We start from the raw sequence: 25,234 nt of genomic DNA on the forward strand, positions 1-25,234 counted from the left end.
AATTATTTCCAACCCCTCTACCAGCAGTGCCCAAAAAAGACGTTGGTATTTTCTTCTGCGTAATGAAATAACAAAATACATTTCTGTATGTCTTTGTACTTTCTCCTCAGGGACTAATCAGGGTGAAGTCATACGTTGCCTCTGTGTATGCATGTATGTGTCTATGGCATTCTAATTAGGGCAGGTGCATGTATGTTGTGATTATATGTATCTATGCTCCCCCCTCATATTGTTTCTATACTCGTGCATAAGTGGTCTGGTCTAGACCACTGACCAGAAGGGAGGGGACACATACTTAGATAAAATTCCAAGATATTGCCCACCTGCCTCTCCCACAGGGATTCACCAGATACTTTTTTTTTTTTTTTGAGGATTTTTTCGCTCCATAGTCCTGAGCTAATTCTGGCCCATTTTCAGACTTGATCTTTCTTGGTTCTACTTGCCACAAACACCAAATTTAGTCTCATTCTATTTTGGCTTTAGACAATTATCCTGTGGATGAATAGGTGGAGTCTTGAGTTCTTTTACATAATTTCTTTACAACATTCTTTTGGGTTGGAAAGAATAAAAATGGCTGGCAATTAAAGGTTATTACCTCTTGAGCCAAGCCACTCAAGAAAAAGGTAAATTAGCAATGGTGCAGAATATCATGGGAGATTAGATGTTAACAGGGAATGCTCCAAGGGCTAAATAGGAAGCAATAAGCCTTTTTGCCTGCAGAATGTTGTGTGTTTTGCCTGGTATTACTTTAGTGTGGCTAGTTGGTTTCTGAATCACTGGTACAAATTTTGCCTAAAACGTCTTTTACACATATGAGCCTCAGGTTTGAAATAATAATTTTGAATTTTGGAACACAGTCTTGTACTTAAATTCATATGAAAGTTTTTATTTTTTCAAGCTTAATCATAGCAACCATTTTATAAGTAGTCCACCCCTCCCTCATGTGGTAACAATTTTATGAGAGTCCACCAGGACAATCATATTAGGGACCTATGATACTGCTACTAATTGCAAAGTATGCCAAGTAATAATTGCAAAATTAATTCATGTTCAGATCTAGCCCAATTTGACTCGCATTACTACCATATATAGAACTGAGGGAAGAAGATATTTTGCTTCATCTTCCAGAAAGTGCCAGGTATTTTCCTTAATATACTGACAGTAAGCAATATATTTAATTGCTTTCCCAACAGTTTATTCAAAGTTCTAGATACGACTGGATGCAGCATTGCTTCCCTTTTCTCCACAGCCGAAAGCAAGGCCATTTATTTTTGCTGGCAGCTAATACACCTGCGCAGGACAGTGACTCATAACCTGGCTCTTTGTTTAAATATTGTTCACACCTTTAATAACATGAAAGAGCTAAGCAAGATTTTGAGATTTGAGGTGGAGAGTGAGAGTGGCCTTCTATTTACAGTAAATCACATGCTGCCACTGTTCTCTGATAAAGCAAATTGGAATCAATTAAACCTAGCAGATGTTAGGTGACTGTATTTATTGTTCTCTTTAGAATAGTCTGGCTTGATCTGCAGTTTCTACCAGCAGGAAATTTTAGATATGCTTGGGCAAGACAGTAGTGAGATTTTTAGCAAGAAATTCATCAGCCTACTGGAAGTTTAACTGCCTTTAGATTTTGAAGAAATCTGCTGCTTCATAAAGAAAATGGCTGATGGGGGAGGGGGAGACACAAAACAATGTGTATTCACAGAGAAACACATTCAGAAAGGCATGCCTAAAATAAGACACTCCAAGAGTATGCATAAAAATGCAATGAGGATGTTCCATAATTACTATTTTTTTGATAGCAGAGAAAGGTTCCTTTATAACAGAGGTAGACAACCTGTGACATTTACACATCGCTGAACTACAGCTCTTAGCAATCCTCATCATTGGGCTAAGCAAACTGGAGCAGTTGGGAGATGAAGTTCAGGAACATCTGGAGTGTAAGAAGCTACCCTCTCCTTATTACACTGTAAGTTATGAACATTGGTATTAATTTTCTAGAAGCAGGTACAACAATGTCCAAGTCTGTGTATGCAGGCCACTGAATTCTATAGTCTCTATTTCACAAAAAAGAACAATGATTCAAGGATAGCCATATAGCATCATCAAAATCTGTAAGCCACAGGTTTAAACATTTGAGACCTCTAACAATGTACTTATTCTAAACTTACTCATAAAAAATATCATGTAGTATAAAAACTTAGAGTATGTAAGCAGCACCCTTCATCTTCAGCATGTATGATGCTTTGTGTCCAAAACTCACCAACTCAAGGAGGTCAAATCAGTCAATCCTAAAGGAAATCAACCCTGACTGTTCACTGGAAGGACAGATGCTGAAGCTCAAATACTCTGGCCACCTAATGCGAAGAGAGGACTCACTGGAAAAGACCCTGGTGCTGGGAAAGACTGAAGGCAAAAGGAGAAGGGGACAGCAGAGGATGAGATGGTGAGATAGCATCACCGATGCAATGAACGTGAATCTCAGTAAACTCCGGGAGACAGTGGTGGACAGGAAGGCCTGGTGTGCTATGAGCCATGGGGTCATGAAGAGTCGGTCACGACTTAATGACTGAACAACAACAACTGTATAATAAACATAAAAGGAATTAATCTACTAAGGTACATGTAGTGTATATTGAAAAGGCATTCATTTGATAATTAGGATCACCAAAAGCAAATTCTTGTTGTCTTCCTATATGTGGGATCACTTTATTTTGGAATTATTGCTGCGTCATGCATGATGGCTTCTTTTGAGGCTGTTGTAACTTCAGAAAGTAAAACACACATGCGTACAATTCAGTGACATTAACTTGCAGGTTGATTCACCAGCATTTGAAAAAGGAGAATAATATCCTGAGATTAATGTGGACTCCCCTAATGTGGAAGGGGTGAGCAGGAAAAAAAGACAAATGAATAGATTCATTATATTAAAGGCCAACTATTCTAAATTATATTTATTTTTAAAAGCCCAGTTATCTCAGGGGCAATGATCAAAAGCTATTCCCACCAATAAAGTTACTTTGAACAAAAGAAGATGCTATCCAGAGAACTGTATTTTCTATTTTTATATATCACAATAAGCTTATGTGAATACAATTAATTGTGTACACCAGGCAAAAATAATACAATTTTAAGTTCTCTGAATAATAAAGCCTTATACCTCTTTCTACTTCTTTGCACATTTCCCATTGTTTTGGCCACAGTAGGCAATTTCTACTGAGAGCATTTTGAAAATTGTGAATATTATATTATAAAAATAGCTAAGAAACATCTTTAACAGTATGTATACATTAATATTACACACACACACACACACAATGAAAACTCTATTACAAAACAATGAAGCAGTATTTCTCCATTCTACCACTAAGGGGCACAGTTGCAAACCAAGGTATAAACTTGCACCAGCAAATCCAACTAAAAAGATTCTGAACAGCACCTTTCCAACAGCAACCAGAAAGTAGCTTCCTAGAAGAAGCCACAATAGTCATGGCTCCTGCTCACACTTGAAGACATCCACATCTGCTACAGAAATGTGTGTGTTACACACACACATGCACACACACACACTTGTCTCATCTCATCCAGGGCTAAGATCCTGTGGGACTTCCAGATCCAGACAGACAGGCAGGCACTAGCCAATTAACCAGACATTGTGGTAGTAGACAAGGACCAGAAGATGGTGGTGGTGATAGATGTAGCAGTGCCAACTGACAGCAACTTCAGGAAGAAGGAGTATGAGAAGCTGGAGAAATACCAGGGCCTGAAAGAGGAACTAGAGAGGATGTGGCAAGTGAAGGCCAAAGTGGTCCCAGTGGTGGTAGGAGGACTCAAGGCTGTGACTCTTAAGCTGGGAGAGTGGCTCCAACAGATCCCAGGAACATGAGAGCTCTCTGTCCAGAAGAGTGCAGTGCTAGGAACAGCTAAGATACTGCGCAGAACCCTCAAACTCCTGGGCCTCTGGTAGAGGACCCAAGGTTGAGGAAGACATACCACCCATAGGGATAACACCTACCATACATGAAGGCAATGTTCTGCAGAAAGTCAGACAAGTTATCAATCTGATGTCAGTTATATTCAACCTTAGCACTGCTGCTGTTTTATTAAAATCAAGTCACTAAAGCACTCGTTGATTTGCCAACTTGATAACTATAGGAATTACAGTAAAAAATGAAATCTTGCAAGGGATAACCCCAATTCAAAGAGTGCATATGTATTTGCTATAGTTGATGGTTCCTAATCACAAAAATATCCACCTAGCAACAGTGCTAGTAAAGAGATTTACATGATTTTAAGGCAGCATTTGAAGGATGACAATGTCCTTTGTCTAGAAGAAACATTTCTCAAACCAGCTGTAAAGCTTAGTGAATGCCCTTTGTTTGTTTTGTTTGCTGCAAGTCTGCATAACCATGTGTTTTCCCTACTCCCTCTGCATTTTAACTCTTTTTTACCTAGTTTGAAGCAATTCAGTTTCATCTTAACATCAAATCACTATAAGTACAAATGCACGATCAGAATAATATTCCATCAATAAAAATACAAGGATTTGCTTGTACTGAATGCAACTCTTACATAGATAAAGCTCTTCTTTCCATTTTTTATTTATTATTTATTTACTATTTCAATGTATATTTATTATTTCAATGTATAATAAATAAATAGCATTCTCAAATTCATAACTCTGGGCAGCTAACAATATTTAAAAACAGCATATGCCTGTTTCTTGTATTATAAGTTATTGAACTGGTGGATCAGCAGAATGTTGTAGCTGATGAACAAGCAAGGTTTAGGGAGGGTAGATCTACAATCGATCAATGTGCCATTTTACAATTTCTAATACAGAAATACACACATGAGCAATGCTGCCTCTTATAGGTTGTCTTCACTGAGTTAAGCTGTCAATTCTATTCCAAGGAATTGTCTCCAGTGGAAACTGTCCCTCACTTCTAATGATTGGGGGCTACTCTTTCCAATTAGGATGCTATACCTTTGGAAGATCTGAACAACCAGACTGGGGACAGAATGTCCTGAAGGACATCTATCTGTGTGGTTGCTGAGAGTTAACACCAACCTGATGGCACATAATCAATAAATTAAAACAAAACCAAAATAGAGTCACCTAACTTAGACGTGATAGAGCTGGCCACCTTACTACAGACACTCCAATCTGCTGGGGAGTGAAAAAGGGTTGCATTTTAGCTTCCTTATTGTCTGATATCTATGTGAATTCAGTACTAGCTGTCTTAGCCAAAAAGGAATTCCACTCTCCTAAATGCAGTGACAGGCATTGGGCAGCACTGTTGTATGTCAATGATGCGGCAATTCTTTTGCTCACACAGGTGCATCTCAAGAGCAGTCTACAGGCCGTAGAAGAATTCTGTCAGGGGGAATGGCTTACAATCAATTATTCTAAGACCAAAATTATGCTTTTCTGAGGAAGACATAGTCACCACAAACACCAGTGGCAAACTGGAAATAATAAAATTGATATTTTAAAAAACTTGGCATAATTTTTCAAGTCACCGAGCTTGCCAAAGTCAACAATAGCACAAAAGCAATTTGGGCCTTTTTCATTCCAAAAGGGGCAGATGCATACCTTTTCAAAGCTACAGCTACATCCTAAATGCTGTACGGTGCACAGTGCGTGCCTACAATGATTCAAAACCCTTAGATGTTGTTCAGTCTAGGTTTTTATCAGTATTCTTCTGCTTCCCATGCTGTGTTTCAAGTGCTTTAATCAACATGGAAACTAGTATGATTCCACTGGAGGCGAGAGTCTGCATTGCCAGCTCTCTGGCTTAAACTCCTGTTTTCCAAATGGTCATTGTCCCCATTAATTAATTGACAGCTCCTTGACAGCTTCTCATCAAGATGAAAGAAAAAAATCTCTGCTGACCTGTGTTATTATGGTCTTTCTACCCACTCTTTGCCGCTCCTAGGTTTAGAAAGAGCTGAAACTGAAATCCTTCGAAGTGTCTTTGAGATCACACCGCAGACAGATTTGGATGCTAGAGCCAACTTTCTGGGGGGTTCCAAACTGGAAACCTTTTATAGCCCCAGGCTACTTATTCAACTTTGTTTGCCCAGCACACTGGAGAGCTGAATCTTTGGCTTGTCTGAATGCCTCACCCTCAGCCGCACCAGATGGGAGGTAGAATAGGATCCCCTTTGGTGAGAGAGGCCGTCCCGCTGGTCGGAATGAACCTGAGGCCTTGTTGCGTGCATCTTCCACTGCCCTTTTCTACACCAGTTTACAGGCAGGCCTACCTTTAGCACCTCCTAACAAACCCCCACTCTCGCATAAGGGCGAGCGGTTTGTTCCCCACTTGCTCAGTTTCTCTCTGCAGCAATTTCCCTAAGATGGCACAAGATGCCCTAATCCTGGAGTGATTGTCTCTTCTATTTTATTGCATTTCTGTTTTATATGTCTTATACTGTTTTACTGTATTTTATTCAATATTCCCCCCCCTTTTTTTAATTTTTAAGCTTTTACATGACCATTGCACTTTGTTCCATTTATTAATTGCTTCTGAGGGTTTCTTTTACTGTGCTGATCACTGACCGTTATTTTAAAAATAAACTTGATTCCTGGCATAAAACTTATTAACATTTTTATATTAATAAAACATAACTAAAGTATTAATATTCTCATATTCACAAATAAGGAAGAAGACAAAGAAGCTGTGGTGAATATAACTCTGAATCTAGGACACCTGCTATTAACCAAAGGAATGGTAAACATCAGTGGCATTAACTAACAGCAGAGGAGAGGAAAGGAAAAATTACAGGGAAACTGGAAACACTTCCCAAAAAGTATTAGGCTTTGAAAAAAATACTTCAAAGAAAGGAAGTGGAATGTGAAAGGGAAGCTAATCTACAGTACAGACAGTCCTGGACTTATGACCATTCGTTCAGTGAAGTTGCGGCGGTGCTGAACAAAAGGATGACCAGTCCCCAAAGTTACTGCTATTGCAGCACCCCACAGTCACGTGACCAAAATTTGGGCGCTTGGCAGCCCACCTGCACTCACAACCTCAGGGGCACTTCAACTCCCATCTGCTTATCTCCCCCATCTATGCCCTTTTGGCCCCTGCATTCCTCAGCCTCTGCCACCCCAGCTGACCTTCTCTGTCTTCTTGCTCCTGCTGATGACCAGGCATGCCCGGCCTGGCCCTTTGTGAGGCAGCTGCTGGCTGCACAAGGCTTTCTTCCCAAGGTCGCACATGGCAGTTTCCTCACAAGACATGAGGAAGATGGCCTCATGTGGCCAGCAGCTGCCTCATGAAGGGCCAGGGTGGGCATGCCTTGTCTGCAGCGGGAGCAGGAAGACAGAGACGGTCAGCTGGGGCAGCAAAGCACAGAGCAGCAAGAGCCACGGAGTGCAGGGTGGCAAGGCTGACTGTGGCTGGGACTGGGCTGTGGCTTCCTGGGGTGCGGCAGCTTTGCACTGCGCTTTTGGGGCTTCCTGGGGCATGGTGGCTTTGCTCCATGTTGCTGGGCCAGGCCAGGCCAGGACTTTCCACCACTGCAGCCCCAGAACCGCAGCGTGCCAGGAAGCCCCTCTGCACCGCACAGAGCCCAACCTGGCCCAGCAGCACTGTGCAAAGGGGCTTCTTGGTGCGAAGGGCCAGCCCAGGCATGACTCGTCACCAGTGGGAGCAAGAAGACAGTGAGAGTCAGCTGGGGTGGCAGAGCGCAGGGCAGCAGGGGTTTTGAGTGCAGAGTAGTGAGGATGACTGGGGCTGGGACTGGACTGGGCCCTAGAAGAAGCCCCTGAGCCACAGCACAGCAAGGAGCCCCAGAGCCACCCCAGAAGGCAAGGTGCAGGGCAGCCAAAAGGGCAGAGATGGCAGGGGGAGATGGCGGGAGGGTTGGAGGGTTGGAGGCAGTCCCTTACCTTACTGAGGCTCGGGGTTGGCAGGGGCCAAACAGTGAATGGCTTGGATTGGGGTGGGTCCTTGGCTAACAACCAGTGGAATTCGCTTAATGACAGCCAACAGGGAGTGCTGGGAGTGCCATTGCTAAGTGATGCAGTGACGTGATGTTGTGCTTTATGACTGCATCGCAAATTCTGGCCCCAATTGAGGTCATAAGTCAAGGACTACTTGTATAAAGTGTCCCCCCCCCCGAATAAGGAAGGTATTAGAAGCAAAGGGGGAAGAAGGACAGTAAGTAAAAGTAGCAATTAAAAGGACAGTAAGTAAAAGTAGCAATTAAAATAGATGCAAAAAATTGGAGAAAAGAATACAATGGCAATCCAGTACGTAGTTGTATATACTTAAACTGCACTGATTTCAGTGGGGAAAAAAAATCAGATTATTTACTGCAGCGATGGGAACAGAGATCTATGTAACAATCAAAGGAAGTTGGTTGTTTTTATGAGAAAAACTGCAGAGAAAGGTTTGAAAAGAGGCTATACATGATATGAAGGATCTCATCAATGAATTTTTCATCTTTTAAAGATTTTTCTTAATTTTTTTTATTAAAAATGAACATGCATCAAATATATAATCATGAACAATTTCTAATGATATTCTGTTCTACTGATAGTAGAGATGAGAGCTAAGTTAATTGATCTAGTAACTGAACTTTTTCTAAAAGTGCAAAGACAAAGAAGGCAAAAGAATAGAAATTTTTAAGTGATGGAATAGTTTGGAGCAAGAAGGAAGACTTTGGATATAAATGTGAGAGATAAAGGAGAGGAACACAAAGCAATCAGAATAGAGAGAACAAAGGAGAAGGAAAATTAAGGAACAGAAATGAGCAGAACAGATTCCTGCAATCCCAAGAATTGGAGGAATATGTTTCTGGTGTATGTACCAGAAGTGTATCTTTTCTTCATTAAAAACTTCTTGTGCATCACTATATAAAAGAGCTCCCATCTGTAGTATGACTGCTTTGCTTATGGGTAAAACAGGTAAACATACACAGAAATTCAAATTTTGGTTGCCAGAATGAAACTGTATTACAAGAATTGCTTCTGCTTTGAAAACGCTGAAGGAAGCATGTCTTAACACATAGGATCTCCATTACAGTATACACTGATGTCATACATTCTTCTTCTGGATTGTCAGTTTGCTAAAGTCCTAGGTTTTGGCTAGGCTTCTAATTTTTACTAGAATGATCACATTTTAAACAAACATAGTTACAATTACACTAGGTAGCTGAATACAGTTAAATTAAACAGACCGATATTTTATGTACTGTCCCTGTTTTATTTAAGTAATACTGAACAGGTAGTAGACATACTAAATTCCCCCAATACTTTTCTGTAAGTGAATCCACATGCACTACCTTCAGTGTCATCGTTTCCCAACATGTACTATTTCAGAATTATTGGACAGTAGTGTTCCAGCCACATCATGTACATAAGGCTTAGTATATCATCCATAGATTGAAAAAAGATAAACTCCAAAGTTGCAGAAACAGGCATGAAAAATTGTATAATAAAACCATTGGATTACAGCAAGAAGCAGCTGATGAAAAACCCGCTCAGTTCTTTTATGGCAAAAATCTCTGGATAAGGTTAAGAACATATATTTCACTGATATGGTTCAGTCATTTCACCTCAACAGAGTTTATATTGCAGGGAAATTGTTGGATGTGGTACATAAAGAACTGAAAACTGTGCAAATAGTTCAGAAGGGGAAAATAACTACCCTGAGTTTTGATGGACAAAATAATATTAACAAGTATTCATATATGCCTGTTCACCAACAGAAGAAAGAAGTACATTCCACGTCAGAATGATACATCAGAAAGTACATTTGCTGCTAAATACTTCTAAGTATGCAGCAGTAAAAGCTGTAACAAACAATCACAAAATTTAAATGTTGAATTTGCTTGGAGTAGGACTCCAACTGGGCATATACGAGTGAGGTGATGGAAGGAAAATATAATGTGGTTAGCTAGGATGAGTTTAAGCCTGTAACTCCTGAAGAGGGAGACTGGATCTTTGGGTCTGCCAACCTGACCCCCCGTTTATTAAATCCATCCTGGTTGGTGAAGGGTCCTAGAGGAAACTGATTATCTGGACCCCTTTCAGTCAGGTTTCAGGCCTGGACATAGTACTGAGATAGTAATGATTGCACTTGTGGATGACGTCTGGAGGAACTGAGACATGGGTAGTACAATGGTATCCTTCTGGCCCACCTCTGGGGATTAGGAGTGGGCGGTAAGGTGTTGATTCTCCTTTCTCTGTGGTTGGGTCAGTTAGTGTTTACAGGAGGGGAGAGGTTAAGTCTGAAGCCCCTAGTTTGTGGGGTGCCTCAGAAATCTAAGTTCCCACTCTTCTATTTAATACCTACTTGAGGCCAATAGGTTATCCATCAGTTTGGGATCAGGCATTACCAATATGCAGATAATACACAGCTGTACATCTCAACCCCAGACTACCCAGGCAATGCTGTCAAGGATTTGAGTGTCTGGAGGCTATGGGGGCTTAGATGGGGAGAAATAGGTTCAAGCTTAACCTTGGCAAGACTGAGAGGCTATGGGGTTTCAGACCTCCTGGGACCAGGAATATTTCATCTTTTGTCCTGAATAGGGTCCCATTTCCCCCTTTAGGACTGGTGCACAATTTGAGGGTTTCCTTGAACTCACAGATTTGAAGAGCAGATGGCAGCTTTGGCTAACAAGGTCTTCACACAGCTCCACCTTGTGCACCAATTTCACTCCTATCTGGACCAGCACGCCCTTCAGACACTCACTCGTGCTTTGGTCACCTCACACACGGATTTTTGCAATGCCCTTTACATGAGGCTGTCTTTGAAAACCATTCAGAAGCTGCAACTAGTCCAGAATGCAGCTGCATAGTTAATTATGGGCATGTCATATAATATCCATGTAACAGCCTTGCTCTTGAGCTGCACTGGTTACCAATAAGCTTCTAGATGCAATTCATGGTGCAGTACTGATTATTGCCTATAATACATAGGTAAAGGTAAAGGTTTCCCTTGACGTAAAGTCCAGTCGAGTCCGACTCTAGGGGGCGGTGCTCATCTCAGTTTCTAAGCCTTGGAGCCGGCGTTGTCCATAGGACACTTCCGGGTCATGTGGCCAGCATGACTCACGGAACGCCGTTACCTTCCCGCCGAAGCGGTACCAATTAATCTACTCACATTTGCATGTTTTCGAACTGCTTGGTGTACAGGAGCTGGGATTAACAACGGGAGCTCACCCCGCCGCGCGGTTTCGAACCGCCGACCTTCCGATCGACAGCTCAGCGGTTTAACCCGCAGCGCCACCGCGTCCCTACTGCCTATAATACATAGGATGTGATTAACTGAGAGACTGCCTATTTTCTATAATATCTTCCCAACCAGTGTGACTGGGCAGAAGGGGAACACTACCATTAAACAGTGCCATCTATGGGACCCAGGAAATGTGACTTCTCCTTGCAGAATCTGCCCTATGGAACACCAACCCCTGAGATTTGTCTGGCCCCCACCCTGATCATATTTAAAAGAGCCCTGAAAACCTAGGTCTTCCCCTAGTCCTTGGGTTGAAGTGAGTGATGGGTCCAGGATATCTTACTGTTTAGAATGGTTTTCTTCTGGATGTTTTGGGTTTTTCAATCTGTATTTTATTACTGTTTTCATTGTACGCCCCCCAGAGTTATTATAGAGTTGGGCAGCCATATACATTTAATAAAATACATACATACATAATTAAACATGTATGCAATGATGTCACGATGCACTGCATTTTGGTATCATTATGACTTACAACGGATGCTATGGTCTTAACCCCTAACTAATAATGTTCTTTGTGACAGAGCATCTCTAGCATCCCAAAAGGCCTACCTTGAGTCTGTGGAAAATATGGAGCCAACAATTTTGCCCTTTTCTTCTCATATCCCTTCTGGGTAATATCTCCTAAAAAAAAAAACAAGGTAACAAAACTTCAGATCTAGTGCATCGTAAGTGGATGATAGCAGATTTAAAGTTAATACAAGTACATATGCAGCTATGGTCAACTGAACCAGCTTTATGAGCTAGCACCAAACAGTATTATTCAAGCTATTAGATAAAAGTGGAATGATTACAAACTATTCCAAAAACCCCTCACTGCTGTTCTATACAATTTACACTATTATAAACTTCACAGACTTTTCATCTGTTTTGACATTATATATTTTTAACATCACTCATAACATTAATTTATTCAAAGCAAACTAGATGGCAGTAACAAGCATTGGGAGATTTTATATAACATACACTGAAAACTAAGTAATATAGAAAATAAGTTACATGATCATTAATTTATTAAATAAAGCTCTGTGACACTGATCTGTCTGATATGCAGAAAGAGCCATATGGCTGTTCCTTTTTCATTCTAAATTCTTGTATTTTATTTGAGTATGTCAGTCCTTTAAGGAAGGACTCCACAAAGACTACTATAACTCTACTTTATTATTGCAGGATATACAAACAGCCTGACAGAGATTCTCTCCCTCCTCTCTTACACCAAAAGAATCAAGGCAGAGAAATCTTGAGCTTCTTCCTCACCCCCTCACCCCATTCAGAGCCAAGCCAATGTTTACTTAATGGCTGTTGGATACCTTCTTCAAGGTCATCTCTGTATTCCTCTACAGAATGGGGGGGGGGGATGTTAAAACATGAAAGAATTAAGACAGAAAAGAAAAAGCAGGAAGTCCAGAAACAATGGAACTGTCTCTGCAGCTCTGTCATCACCATTTTTTTCACTGTACCACATAAAGATTATTTGTGAACCATCCACTGCAAAGGAGAAACTTGGGCATGGTCACTATTCTAATGGAAACTGAATCTAGATACCCAGATTTGAGGCAAAGATATTGCTTCTATAGTCTTTTCAGTATAACCCTTACACATTTTTTTCAACGAGTACAAAACCCAAGTCTCAAAACTGTTCCACCAGGATATTTGTGATCAGAATGTTGTACACATATTTTCAGCATAAATATTACAGATAAGACAAGCAATCAAGAAAAACTGGCAAATTCCTGGTTTCTTTTTCAAGTTCTTTCCAATATGAAGAAGAAAGAAGCAGAGTACAAACCAAACCAGTAATGAATTGTAAAAAAAAACCCTTTCTGTTAAGAGGGCTATTTTTTAGGATTTTTAAAATAAATCTTATCCTGTAAATACATTTGTATTATTGCTGATGACTTAACAGAAATGGTGTTTTAATGCAGTCCCAAATTACTTAAATGTTAGTTTTCCTGAACATACCCACAGCAAACTCAGTTGACATTTCCAACCAGAATGAAACCAAGTAGGCTGGCTTTAAATGGCCAGAACTATCTATTGTCTTCCAGTTTGTGTATGCGTTATCTTCCCCCAGAGATAACATTTAGTCTTTTATACATGATCCTGCACACTCAAATGTGGCTTTGATTTTTAAAAGGGTTAAAAGGCCATCTAACTGTGTTTATCCCCTCCTTTACTAAATCCTTCCCATATACTGTTAGGACTTCACAGCCTTTATTCTTTGTGGATCAATGATTGTCTTGTAAATGAAGAAACTAGACTTTGTGTAGAACAGTATCTGTAGAAATATTGTTGATAAATAGTTCATTTGAGTTCTTACATGATGTCTATTTTGTGAGCATTGAGGAAGGTTTGGCTTTTATGTGAAATAAAGTAAGTTCTAGTTCTGAAGTTTTCATTTTGGATTTGAAAGCTGATTTACAAAGTACTGTGGGATGTGGCAGGCTCTCCGCAGGATACATATCAATCAAGCATAGATAAATAAATGAATGGAAGCTGAAACACCATAGAAAATTAAGTTTTTCTTACATGTGATGTAGATTATGGAAAATATTCTTTGGTAACTGCTTTGAGCCAAACAACACAGAAATTACACAAAGCAGTTTAAGAAGTATTATTTTTAATAGAAAGTTTTTTTATGGAGTATTCTATAAAGGGTCTGTGCAACATAAATGGACTAGTATTAAAATCCATCCCATATTCAATAAACCCAAATTCTTCATAGATTGATAAATTTCAGATTTTCAACATATACTGTAATTCAGTGGCAGAACAATACAGAGCTTCTGTTCCATCATTTCCCTCTCTGTGCATTTCTAACTGGTTCGTTATTCATATGTTGTACTGGTTCCATAGTCATGTATTACTGATCAAACTTGATAAATCACAAAAGGGTACTGATGCCTCATGAAAGTATCACATTATTGGATGACATATTGATAATGAAATGACCTTGGCCTTTACTGACACAACTGATTGGCTTGAAAGACGGAGAATTGAAGGACAGCACATTTTGGGGACTGTCCTTCTCTGGGGCTAATGGAAAGCTGCCTTTCCTGCTTCAAAGGAAGACAGTCATGGGAGGGAGGAGACCAATCTGGCCTCTCACATTGGTCAGATAAAGAGCAGCTGCCTGCAGTTTGCTTTCCCCGGTTCAGCTAAAGCGGGGCAGGTTAAGAATGAGTGGCATACTTCACTGAGTGCCTCATGTATCACTGTTTAGCTGAAGCACAAATTGTAGGCTTTTTGATTAAGTTAATACTCCAGATAAAAAAATAATTAAAAAGAAAAGCTGTAAGTAAAATTTCTTTCGAAAGTCACCTGTCAAACTATACTGCTTTGGAATTGCTTTCAACAACCATGCTGGATAGAATTTTACATACACATAAATATTTGTCCATTCTAACTACTGAAAAATCAATATGGATACATCCAACCAAACTTTTGTTTTACTAAAGTTGAAATTTTACAATAACTCCTTTATGTTCTTTTTTCCCTCTCATTTGGCTATTTTCTTAAAAAAAATAAAACTCATAACTGTGTTTTCTTCTCTCGATGCAATTTCAAATTTTCTTCTCTTGATGTTATTTTCAGTTTCAAGTTGCGCTGCAGATTCCTTCATGGCCTGACTTCCCACTCTACGGTATAACTGAATTTTCTAATTCCTCTTAAGTGTCTGAAAGTCTGACGATGTGAATAGAATGTTAACAACACAGTGAGCAATAGGCCAATGAATTATTTTGCTGGCAGGCCCAGTATATTTCTAGCTTTAACGGAATGACAAAGAAGACTCTTAATTTAAAACGTCTGTTTGATCTCTAATTCAGATTTTAATAGGTTATGTTTTATACAGAAGCTTTTTTCAATACCAATAAAGATTTATTTCCTTATTTATTTATTTATTCATTACATTTTTATTCCACCTTTTCTCCAGGAGCAAACAGTGATGACATTCTCTCCTGCAATTTTTCTGTTCAACAGCAAGCCTGTTAGGTAGGCTGGATTGAGAGACATTCTACTGGTTTTTGATGGCTAACGGTAAATTCGAACCTTGGCCTGTACTGCTTTAATTCAACACCTTTGTCATTATCCCACACTAGTTTTCATTTCCCAGCCCTCTATGGATTTTCATTCTAACTGAATGTCTCTGTTTTTAACTTCAGTCCTAATAGGTGTTTAATTTTGCTATATAAAATGAATAACATATATCACTAAGGACAGTCAAAGCAGCCAGAAGAAATATGAGCTTGTTTTAATTATTTTAAGTTTTGAAATCCTGTTAGAGAAAAGTGCTTTGGGGTTGTTCATCTATTTCCATAGTGAGAATCTTATTGTGCACTCAAGACTTTTTGGGAGGGACGAGAAGCAACTTTGAAAATAAGAGCTGCTGTGAAACGCTTTGGCATTAGTTGAGCCCCAGCTGGTAAGTTTATTTTCTTCAGGGAAGATGTAAGTGAAAGCAGTAGGGGACATTTATTCATTTGGGTTTTTGACTGGCTGTTTGCTCGTGGAGACAGGATTCAGTGTAGTGATACTAATTCTGCTGAGCATGCAAAACTTTTTTTCCTTGAATTGTTAACCTCCTTTACACTTTCAAGATAAAAAAGAACAAAAATAGAAATATCAAAGTTGATACTGCAAATATTATCATACTGTATTGTATCATACTAAGCTTGAAGAACGTGTGGTGAGTGCCGTAAGGGAGTAGGAACCTTGTTCATTACTGGTATAAATTAAAAAGAGTCTTTTGTTTCCAGTCCTTTGGAGCAGGGTTTGGCAACCCACAGATCACAATCTCCATACAGCTCCTGGCAGCCTTCTCTGCAGCCAGGCAGTGGCTTCCATACATCCTCCTGCTGTCTCCACCAGGCTCCTGGTCAGCTGGTTGATGTACTCCTGCTAAGCACAAGAAAGGGTAGTAGGGTTGTTCTCTCCTTCTGTGCAATAGCCTGCAAGCACTCCTTAACAATCTGTCCATCCAGCTGACTGCCAAGGTGCCCATGAATGAGAGGGCATTAGGGAATAATATTCCAGAGCAGCCCACTAAACAAACTTCTGGTGAGCTGCTGTGAAGCGTATTCCCACTCTGTCAAAGGATTGCTACAAGAGAAGAGGGAAACCTCCCTTCACAGTGATCTTGCTGAATGTCATTACTTTTTACTATAATAGGAACCCAGAACCAACAAGTAGAGAACAGCTGCTGGAAGACGGGACAAAGCACTCTCTTTCTCCTTCCCAACAGTTGTTGAATGCTATTTTTCCCTATGGCAGAAAAGTAGAAGACTGTATAGGGTCCCTGGGTTTGAGAACAAAACCTCTCATGGTAAACATGGCAGAGAGAGTGGGAAGTTTGCAAACATGTAGCACTTGATACACGTGATGTAGACTCTGAGAATAAACAGGCTGCACACCCTTGCTCTAAATGAAAGGTCATCAGATGTTTTTTCCTTGAATTGTTAACCTCCTTCACACTTTCAAGATAAAAAAGAACAAAAATAGAAATATCAAAGTTGATATTTCTCAGTAACATCACCAAGATTCTGCACTTGATTAAATTTAAGAACCATAATGGATGCAGTGGTGAATTTCTGCAAGTGTAGAGGAGGGGAGAAAGAGGTGGAGCATTGTCAGAGGAAAGGGAAACTCTTAAGTATCCAATAACCACAGAACTGAAGCAAGGCTGCAAAATAAAAAATATATCCATCAGCAGCATTTGAAAACTAGTATGAGAGCAGGTAAACAGAACTACTGTGTGCATGGAAGCACCTGTTTTCCCCCACCATCTCTGGCACAGATTAGACAAAAATAAATAATAAAATAAAATAAAATAAAATAAAATAAAATAAAATAAAATAAAATAAAATAAAATAAAATAAAATAAAATAAAATAAAATAAAATAAAATAAAATAAAATAAAATAAAATAAGGCAGATTCGTTTTCATTGACCTCTTACTTAGGGAAGCAAGTGGGTATGTTTGAGGGGGAGAGAGAGATAGTGAGCTCATCCTGGACATTCCGTGTTTGCTCTGTTTGGGTTAGATGGAGCAACAAGGACAGCATCAGTACCTACATCTGTTTTTTAGGTACACAAAACAACAAACCTGTTTTACTTACCAGTAGAGAGGCCCTGCAGGCAGTAACTCACGCCCTGGTCCTCTCACAATTGGACTACTGTGATGAGCTTTACATGAGGTTGTCTTTGAATACCATCTGGAAGCTACAGCTGGTTCAAAATGCAGTGGCATGAGCAGTGATGGCCACTTCTCATTGTGTCCTTGTGTCACCACTACTGTGCAAGCTTCTGGGTGCCATGCAAGGTGCTGGTTGTTAACTTAAAGCCCTTCATGATGTAGAACCTGGTTACCTGAGGGACGGCCTTTCTCCCTCTGTTTCTGACCACCTAGTACATTTGGGAGGAGCAGGTACAGCCCAGGTCCCTTCTATTACACTTTGTCACCTTATGGGACCTAGGAAGCACGTCTTCTCTGTTGCAGCCCTGACTCTCTGGAACAGCATCTCCACCCCCCGCCCCCGAAGATGCAGATGGCATCCTCTCTCCTGGGATTCCAAAAAACCCTTAAACCTGGCTTTGGTCCCAGGCCTGGGGTTAATGTGTTGGGGGGAAGGGGGTTGTCATGCTTTGTTTTGGTGGTTGTCTTTAGTTTGGCTGTTTGACAACCCCCCTCTCCCCAACACATTTTTAATTGTTTTAATTTAGTATTATTTATTTATTTAATGGAATTTCGCCACCGCCCATCTCCCCCAAAAGAGGGACTCTGGGCAGTTGTTATACTTTTTAAGCCACCCAGAGTCCACTGGAGTGGGCGGCTATTATTATTATTATTATTAATCAGTCAACTATCCCACTGTGATTTAAGCTTCCTTCTTTCGTTCCTTGGAAAGATAGCTATTTCTGCAGACTGCTGTAAATTTTTGCTGTAACAATTTTATTACAGATGGCTGTTATTAAGAAGTAGTGTTAGAAAATTTTCTAAATCATATCAGAAGTCTGAATACCAATTTTTTCTGCCCCCTGAGCTAAAGTTTCATTTTTTAAAATGTATAATTTTTATTATAATAGTAAAATCTAGTACAAATTAAACTTAAAGAAAAGAGATTAAGGAGGAGGAGGAAAAAGTTCAAGAAAAGAAGAAAGAAAAAAGAGAAAAGAGAAAAGAGAAAAGAAAATATAATAAAGAGAAAAGAACTATATAAAGTGGCTTCCAACCTTTATCGCAACAAGTATAAATAAATTTAGTAACTCTTTACCCTCTCTAAAGTTACAAACGTTTTTCTCTTCATCCCATATCCCATCTCTTAGCTATAAACAAATCCATAAAGCATCATCTTTTCAGTCCTGCTGTCAGCAGAAACTCCATAAAGGGTAGCCAGAAATAACAATATATCTTATTTCAACCTTGATCAAATAAACTAACTTTATATCTCTTCCTTTTACTTCTAACAATCTTATTCTTTAGTTAGTTCAAAATATTGTCATAGTATTTGATTTCTCTTCATTTCTGGTGACCACGTGACTGCAGGACACTGTGATCATCGTAATTGTGAGCTGTTTGCCAAGCACCTGAATCATGATCACGTGACCGTGGGAATGCTGTGATAGCCACAACTACAAGGGCTGATAAGTCCCCCTAGTTCAGCACCTTCGTAACTTTGAACTGTTACCGAATGAGTGGATATTAAATGAGGACTACCATGTGTCTTCATGAGGCGGGAGGCTCTAGCCTACGTTATCCCCTTTTTATAGTATGAAAATAGTTCATTGTAGGGTTGGTTGTTTGCTCCTTGCACTGAATGACTAGAAGTTATATTCAGTTTTGCAGGGGTTTTCAAACATGTCACTGTAACAACACTTAAGCAGTCACACATGCATAGTTACAGCAGACTTCATAATGAATAAGGATAAGAAATCACTAGGTTTCCTGTCTTAGGGACTCCTTCAAGCTTGCTTTTTTAAATAGTGCTGAAACCTTATTCTAAAAATAAAATCTTTCTAATCTACAGATACAACACTCTCATATTACTTGCAAGTACATAAGACAGACACATGTATTAACTAATCACCTGGCATATTGTTTAATGTAATCATATAAGACAGATAAAATTGGTGGTACCATTCCAAATGAAAGAACCTCTTGAGCAGATTGGTGACACTGCATTCCAAACTGACACAATATATTTAACAGCTGCATATATATGTTAAAAAGCATGCAGAACAAAGAATGTTGTATGGCTCCTCAAGTCGAAGTTCAGATGCTAGAACAGCAGTGACCATTCAGGTAGGAACAAGATCTTCCTATCTGTGCCAGGCTATCCAGGAACAGTTCATCAGAAGACTCTATCTCTAGAAACAAATTAACCATGAAAGCAACCAGTACATTTACACTGTTAAGCTGTACCTTCAAATCAATTTAAGCACCTTACCTCCAAAAAACCCTACATTCTAAACCAGCTTGCAGTTAATCAAATCTGTCCGATCGAGGAATAGCCTCCATCTTTCAGCTGTAATTGTCCAGAAACTGTTACAACAGTTGTAACAGCTCCAGAAATTTTGAAGAAAGGGGACGAAACCTCAGGGAGTTTGGTTTGAGAGGTACAGGACATACATTTGGGAAAATATGTAATATATAGAAAATACGTATTTTTAGCACACTTTATAGGCATAAAGTCATTTTCTTATCTTGTAGGATATATTATGCATGGAGGATTTTTTTTGTATAAAATTGAAAGTAAAATAAAATTTACTTTAAACCTTATTTTTTATTACAAACAGTGCATCATCATCATATTTTTATCCCACCTTATCACTCAGCAATGGAAATTCCAGTCCCAATTACCATAGTTAAGCGAGGTCTACCTGTATTTCAGATGTGTAATTTAAGCGTAAGTCTATCCATATGTACCCATGGAAAGTACCAAATATAAACGTAAAAGTCCAATTGATTTGATTATGATGAAAGACTGAGTTAGTGAATGACCCAAGGCTGATGAGAGGCGCTGAATGTGAGAAAGACTACTTTTTAGTAGTGTAAAGAGTTGATCTTGGACATTGAAACCCCTATAAATAAATCAATAGATAAAATGGACATAGAAAAGGGAAGAAATGAAAATAAAGTGCAGGAAGAAAAAACACGAAAAAAGTATTAGAAAACAGGTGAATCTCCCAACAGACCAAATGGGAAGTGGACATAAGGACAGAGGATGTGGAAGCAAAGTAAGAATTATACTGAAGTGCTACAGAGTTTCTAAAAGTGAAATTTTATTTATTTATTTTTCAATTTTATCACCGCCCATCTCCCCCAAAAGGCTGGCTATCTATCTATCTATCTATCTATCTATCTATCTATCTATCTATCTATCTATCTATCTATCTATCTATCTATCTATTTATCAAATGTGCCGCCGCCCATCTCCTCCGACCAGAGGGACTCTGGGTGGTTTACAACACAGAATAAATGTACAATAAAATTCTAATAAATTTACAATAAAATTCTAATAAAATCCCTCTAAAACAATTTCTTAACTACCCCAGCTCATAAAATCCAGATGGCTATGATCTCTTCGACCATCATGTAGGAGGGGCACTTCAAGGCACCAGCCAACCCCAAGTATGTCGATTCTCCTCCCTGCCCCAAGCCTGGTGGCAGAGCCAGGTCTTCAACTTCCTCCGGAAGGCTAGGAGCAATGGGGCTAATCTCACCTCCGGGGACAAGATGTTCCAAAGGGCGGCCGCTACTGCCAAGAAGGCCCACCTCCTGGACCCCACCAGATGGAATTCTCTTATTGATGGGGTCCGTAGCATGCCCTCTCTGCATGATCGGGTGGGACGGGCTGATGATACGGGGAAGAGGCAGTCCCTCAGGTAACCCAGTCCCATGCCATGTAGGGCTTTAAAGGTGATAACCAACACCTTGATAAAAATGTGTCTCTGCCTACTTCGTTATATGGAAGTGAGGACAGGATATGTCAGGAGAAACTTAAGAGTAAGTTGGATGCAATAAGAATGAGATACTTTTAGTGTGTGGTAAAAGACAAGACAGGATCAAAAATGAATGGGTGCTGAATTAATGTGGACTGAATATAAAGTGAGTGACTAGTATGAAAGAAGTATATTGAGGTGGTTGAGTAATATATAGAGAATAAATGGAAATCAGATTGCAAAATATATAATGGAAGACTGAACGAGTCAAGGGAAGATCAAGAAAGGCATGTCTGAGTTGATAAGACCCTCCAGAAGAGAGGGGTGAGAAGTTTAAAGAACGAAATGTATGAATCAGTGTGTGGACATGGTTTGTCAGGACAGAAAGAAATGGAGAAATACTGTAAGTGGTATTGTTATAAACCAGATTTAACTATGTTTTATTATTTTCCCATATCTCATGCCTTTGATTTATACGTCATACTATTTTTACTCCTTTTCTCTACCCTACATAATGTTGCATATCCTGCCAGGTACCTTTGTGTGGGTATACATTAGGCCATGCAGTGGTTCAGAACCAGTGTGGGCATGCATACTTTGCTGGCTGATGCCTCCTTAAAGAAGCTGTCTTTTCCTGAACTTACAGAATTGCCCTTCAGCAAAGGATCGTTACCTTGTCGTGGTGCTGGAGCTTGAGCACCTCAATGATGCCATGAGCTAAACCGTGAAGGGCCACCCAAGACGGGAAGGTCATGACAGAGAGGTCAGACTAAATGCGATCCCTGGGGAAGGTAATGGCAACCCACCCCAGTATTCTTGCCGTGAAAACTAAATGGATCAGTACAACCAGAGATATGTCGGTATACCATCGGAAGGTGAGACCCCCAGGTCGGAAGATGGTCAAAATGCTACTGGGGAGGAACAGAGGATGAGCTCAACTAGCCCCAGACGTGATGACGCAGCTAGCTCAAAGCCGAAAGGACGGCTAGCGGCCGACGGTGCTGGTGGTGAACGGCGAATCCGATGTTCTAAGGATCAACACACCATTGGAACCTGGAATGTAAGATCTATGAGCCAGGGCAAATTGGATGTGGTTATTGGTGAGATGTCAAGATTAAAGATAGACATTCTGGGCGTCAGTGAACTGAAATGGACTGGAATGGGCCACTTCACATCAAATGACCACCAGATCTACTACTGTGGACAAGAGGACCACAGAAGAAATGGAGTAGCCTTCATAATTAATAGTAAAGTGGCTAAAGCAGTGCTTGGATACAACCCAAAAAACGACAGAATGATCTCAATTCGAATTCAGGGCAAGCCATCTAACATCACAGTGATCCAAATATACGCCCCAACCACAAATGCTGAAGAAGCTGAAGTAGAGCAGTTCTATGAGGATCTGCAGCACCTACTGGACAACACGCCTAAAAGAGATGTTATTTTCATCACAGGAGACTGGAATGCTAAGGTGGGCAGTCAAATGACACCTCGAATTACAGGTAAGTATGGCCTGGGAGAACAAAATGAAGCAGGACATAGGCTGATAGAATTTTGCCAAGACAATTCACTCTGCATAACAAACACTCTCTTCCAACAACCTAAGAGATGGCTTTATACATGGACTTCACCAGATGGACAACACCGAAATCAGATTGATTACATCCTTTGCAGCCAAAGGTGGCGGACATCTGTACAGTCGGTAAAAACAAGGCCTGGAGCTGACTGTAGTTCAGATCATGAACTTCTTCTTGCACAATTTAGGATCAGACTAAAGAGATTAGGGAAGACCCACAGATCAGCTAGATATGAGCTCACTAATATTCCTAAGGAATATGCAGTGGAGGTGAAGAATAGATTTAAGGGACTGGACTTAGTAGATAGGGTCCCGGAAGAACTCTGGACAGAAGTTGGCAGCATTGTTCAGGAGGCAGCAACAAAATACATCCCAAAGAAAGAGAAAACCAAGAAGGCAAAATGGCTGTCTGCTGAGACACTAGAAGTAGCCCAAGAAAGAAGGAAAGCAAAAGGCAACAGTGATAGGGGGAGATATGCCCAATTAAATGCAAAATTCCAGAGGTTAGCCAGAAGAGATAAGGAATTATTTTTAAACAAGCAATGTGCGGAAGTGGAAGAAGACAATAGAATAGGAAGGACAAGAGACCTCTTCCAGAAAATTAGAAACATTGGAGGTAAATTCCAAGCAAAAATGGGTATGATCAAAAACAAAGATGGCAAGGACCTAACAGAAGAAGAAGAAATCAAGAAAAGGTGGCAAGAATATACAGAAGACCTGTATAGGAAGGATAACAATATCGGGGATAGCTTTGACGGTGTGGTCAGTGAGCTAGAGCCAGACATCCTGAAGAATGAGGTTGAGTGGGCCTTAAGAAGCATTGCTAATAACAAGGCAGCAGGAGATGACAGCATCCCAGCTGAACTGTTCAAAATCTTGCAAGATGATGCTGTCAAGGTAATGCATGCTATATGCCAGCAAATTTGGAAAACACAAGAATGGCCATCAGACTGGAAAAAATCAACTTATATCCCCATACCAAAAAAGGGAAACACTAAAGAATGTTCAAACTATCGAACAGTGGCACTCATTTCACATGCCAGTAAGGTAATGCTCAAGATCCTGCAAGGTAGACTTCAGCAGTTCATGGAGCGAGAATTGCCAGATGTACAAGCTGGGTTTAGAAAAGGCAGAGGAACTAGAGACCAAATTGCCAATATCCGATGGATAATGGAAAAAGCCAGGGAGTTTCAGAAAAACATCTATTTCTGTTTTATTGACTATTCTAAAGCCTTTGACTGTGTGGACCATAACAAATTGTGGCAAGTTCTTAGTGGTATGGGGATACCAAGTCATCTTGTCTGCCTCCTGAAGAATCTGTATAACGACCAAGTAGCAACAGTAAGAACAGATCACGGAACAACAGACTGGTTTACGATTGGGAAAGGAGTACGGCAGGGCTGTATCCTCTCACCCTACCTATTCAACTTGTATGCAGAACACATCATGCGACAAGCTGGCCTTGAGGAATCCAAGGCTGGAGTTAAAATCTCTGGAAGAAACATTAACAATCTCAGATATGCAGATGATACCACTTTGATGGCTGAAAGCGAAGAGGAACTGAGGAGCCTTATGATGAAGGTGAAAGAAGAAAGTGCAAAAGCTGGTTTGCAGCTAAACCTCAAAAAAACCAAGATTATGGCAACCAGCTTGATTGATAACTGGCAAATAGAGGGAGAAAATGTAGAAGCAGTGAAAGACTTTATATTCCTAGGTGCGAAGATTACTGCAGATGCTGACTGCAGTCAGGAAATCAGAAGACGCTTAATCCTTGGAAGAAGAGCAATGACAAGTCTCGATAAAATAGTTAAGAGCAGAGACATCACACTGACAACAAAGGCCCGCATAGTTAAAGCAATGGTGTTCCCCGTAGTAACATATGGCTGCGAGAGCTGGACCATAAGGAAGGCTGAGCGAAGGAAGATCGATGCTTTTGAACTGTGGTGTTGGAGGAAAATTCTGAGAGTGCCTTGGACTGCCAGAAGATCAAACCAGTCCATCCTCCAGGAAATAAAGCCAGACTGCTCACTTGAGGGAATGATATTAAAGGCCAAACTGAAATACTTTGGCCACATAATGAGAAGACAGGACACCCTGGAGAAGATCCTGATGCTAGGGAGAGTGGAGGGCAAAAGGAAGAGGGGCCGACCCAGGGCAAGGTGGATGGATGATATTCTAGAGGTGACGGACTCGTCCCTGAGGGAGCTGGGGGTGTTGACGACCGACAGGAAGCTCTGGCGTGGGCTGGTCCATGAAGTCACGAAGAGTCGGAAGCGACTAAACGAATAAACAACAACAACACAGAATTGCCACAGAATTCAAAGAAAATACATGTTTGAGGTCAGGAGGCATTAGGAGCATGACCACACCCACAAAGTATCTTTTTGCGCCCTGTCAACACTTCCTTACCTCAAACACCTATCTTCTGGGTTTGCGAAGCTACTACGTGAGCAGAGGAAATTACG

The 25,234-nt window shown here is 40.3% G+C and overlaps 1 protein-coding gene across 2 annotated transcripts in view; it reads right to left on the bottom strand.

The window, feature by feature from the left end:
• The window catches only part of DIP2B (disco interacting protein 2 homolog B), a 184,467-nt gene that overhangs the window by 83,741 nt on the left and 75,492 nt on the right, over positions 1-25,234 (bottom strand). For both annotated transcript variants that reach the window (XM_063293623.1, XM_063293622.1), the window contains exon 2: positions 11,808-11,879. In XM_063293623.1, coding sequence (XP_063149693.1) covers positions 11,808-11,879 — 72 coding nt within the window. The remainder of the gene's footprint in view (positions 1-11,807; positions 11,880-25,234) is intronic.

The sequence above is a fragment of the Candoia aspera genome, chromosome 2 (genome assembly GCF_035149785.1).
Source record: "Candoia aspera isolate rCanAsp1 chromosome 2, rCanAsp1.hap2, whole genome shotgun sequence".
Lineage (NCBI taxonomy): Eukaryota > Metazoa > Chordata > Lepidosauria > Squamata > Boidae > Candoia > Candoia aspera.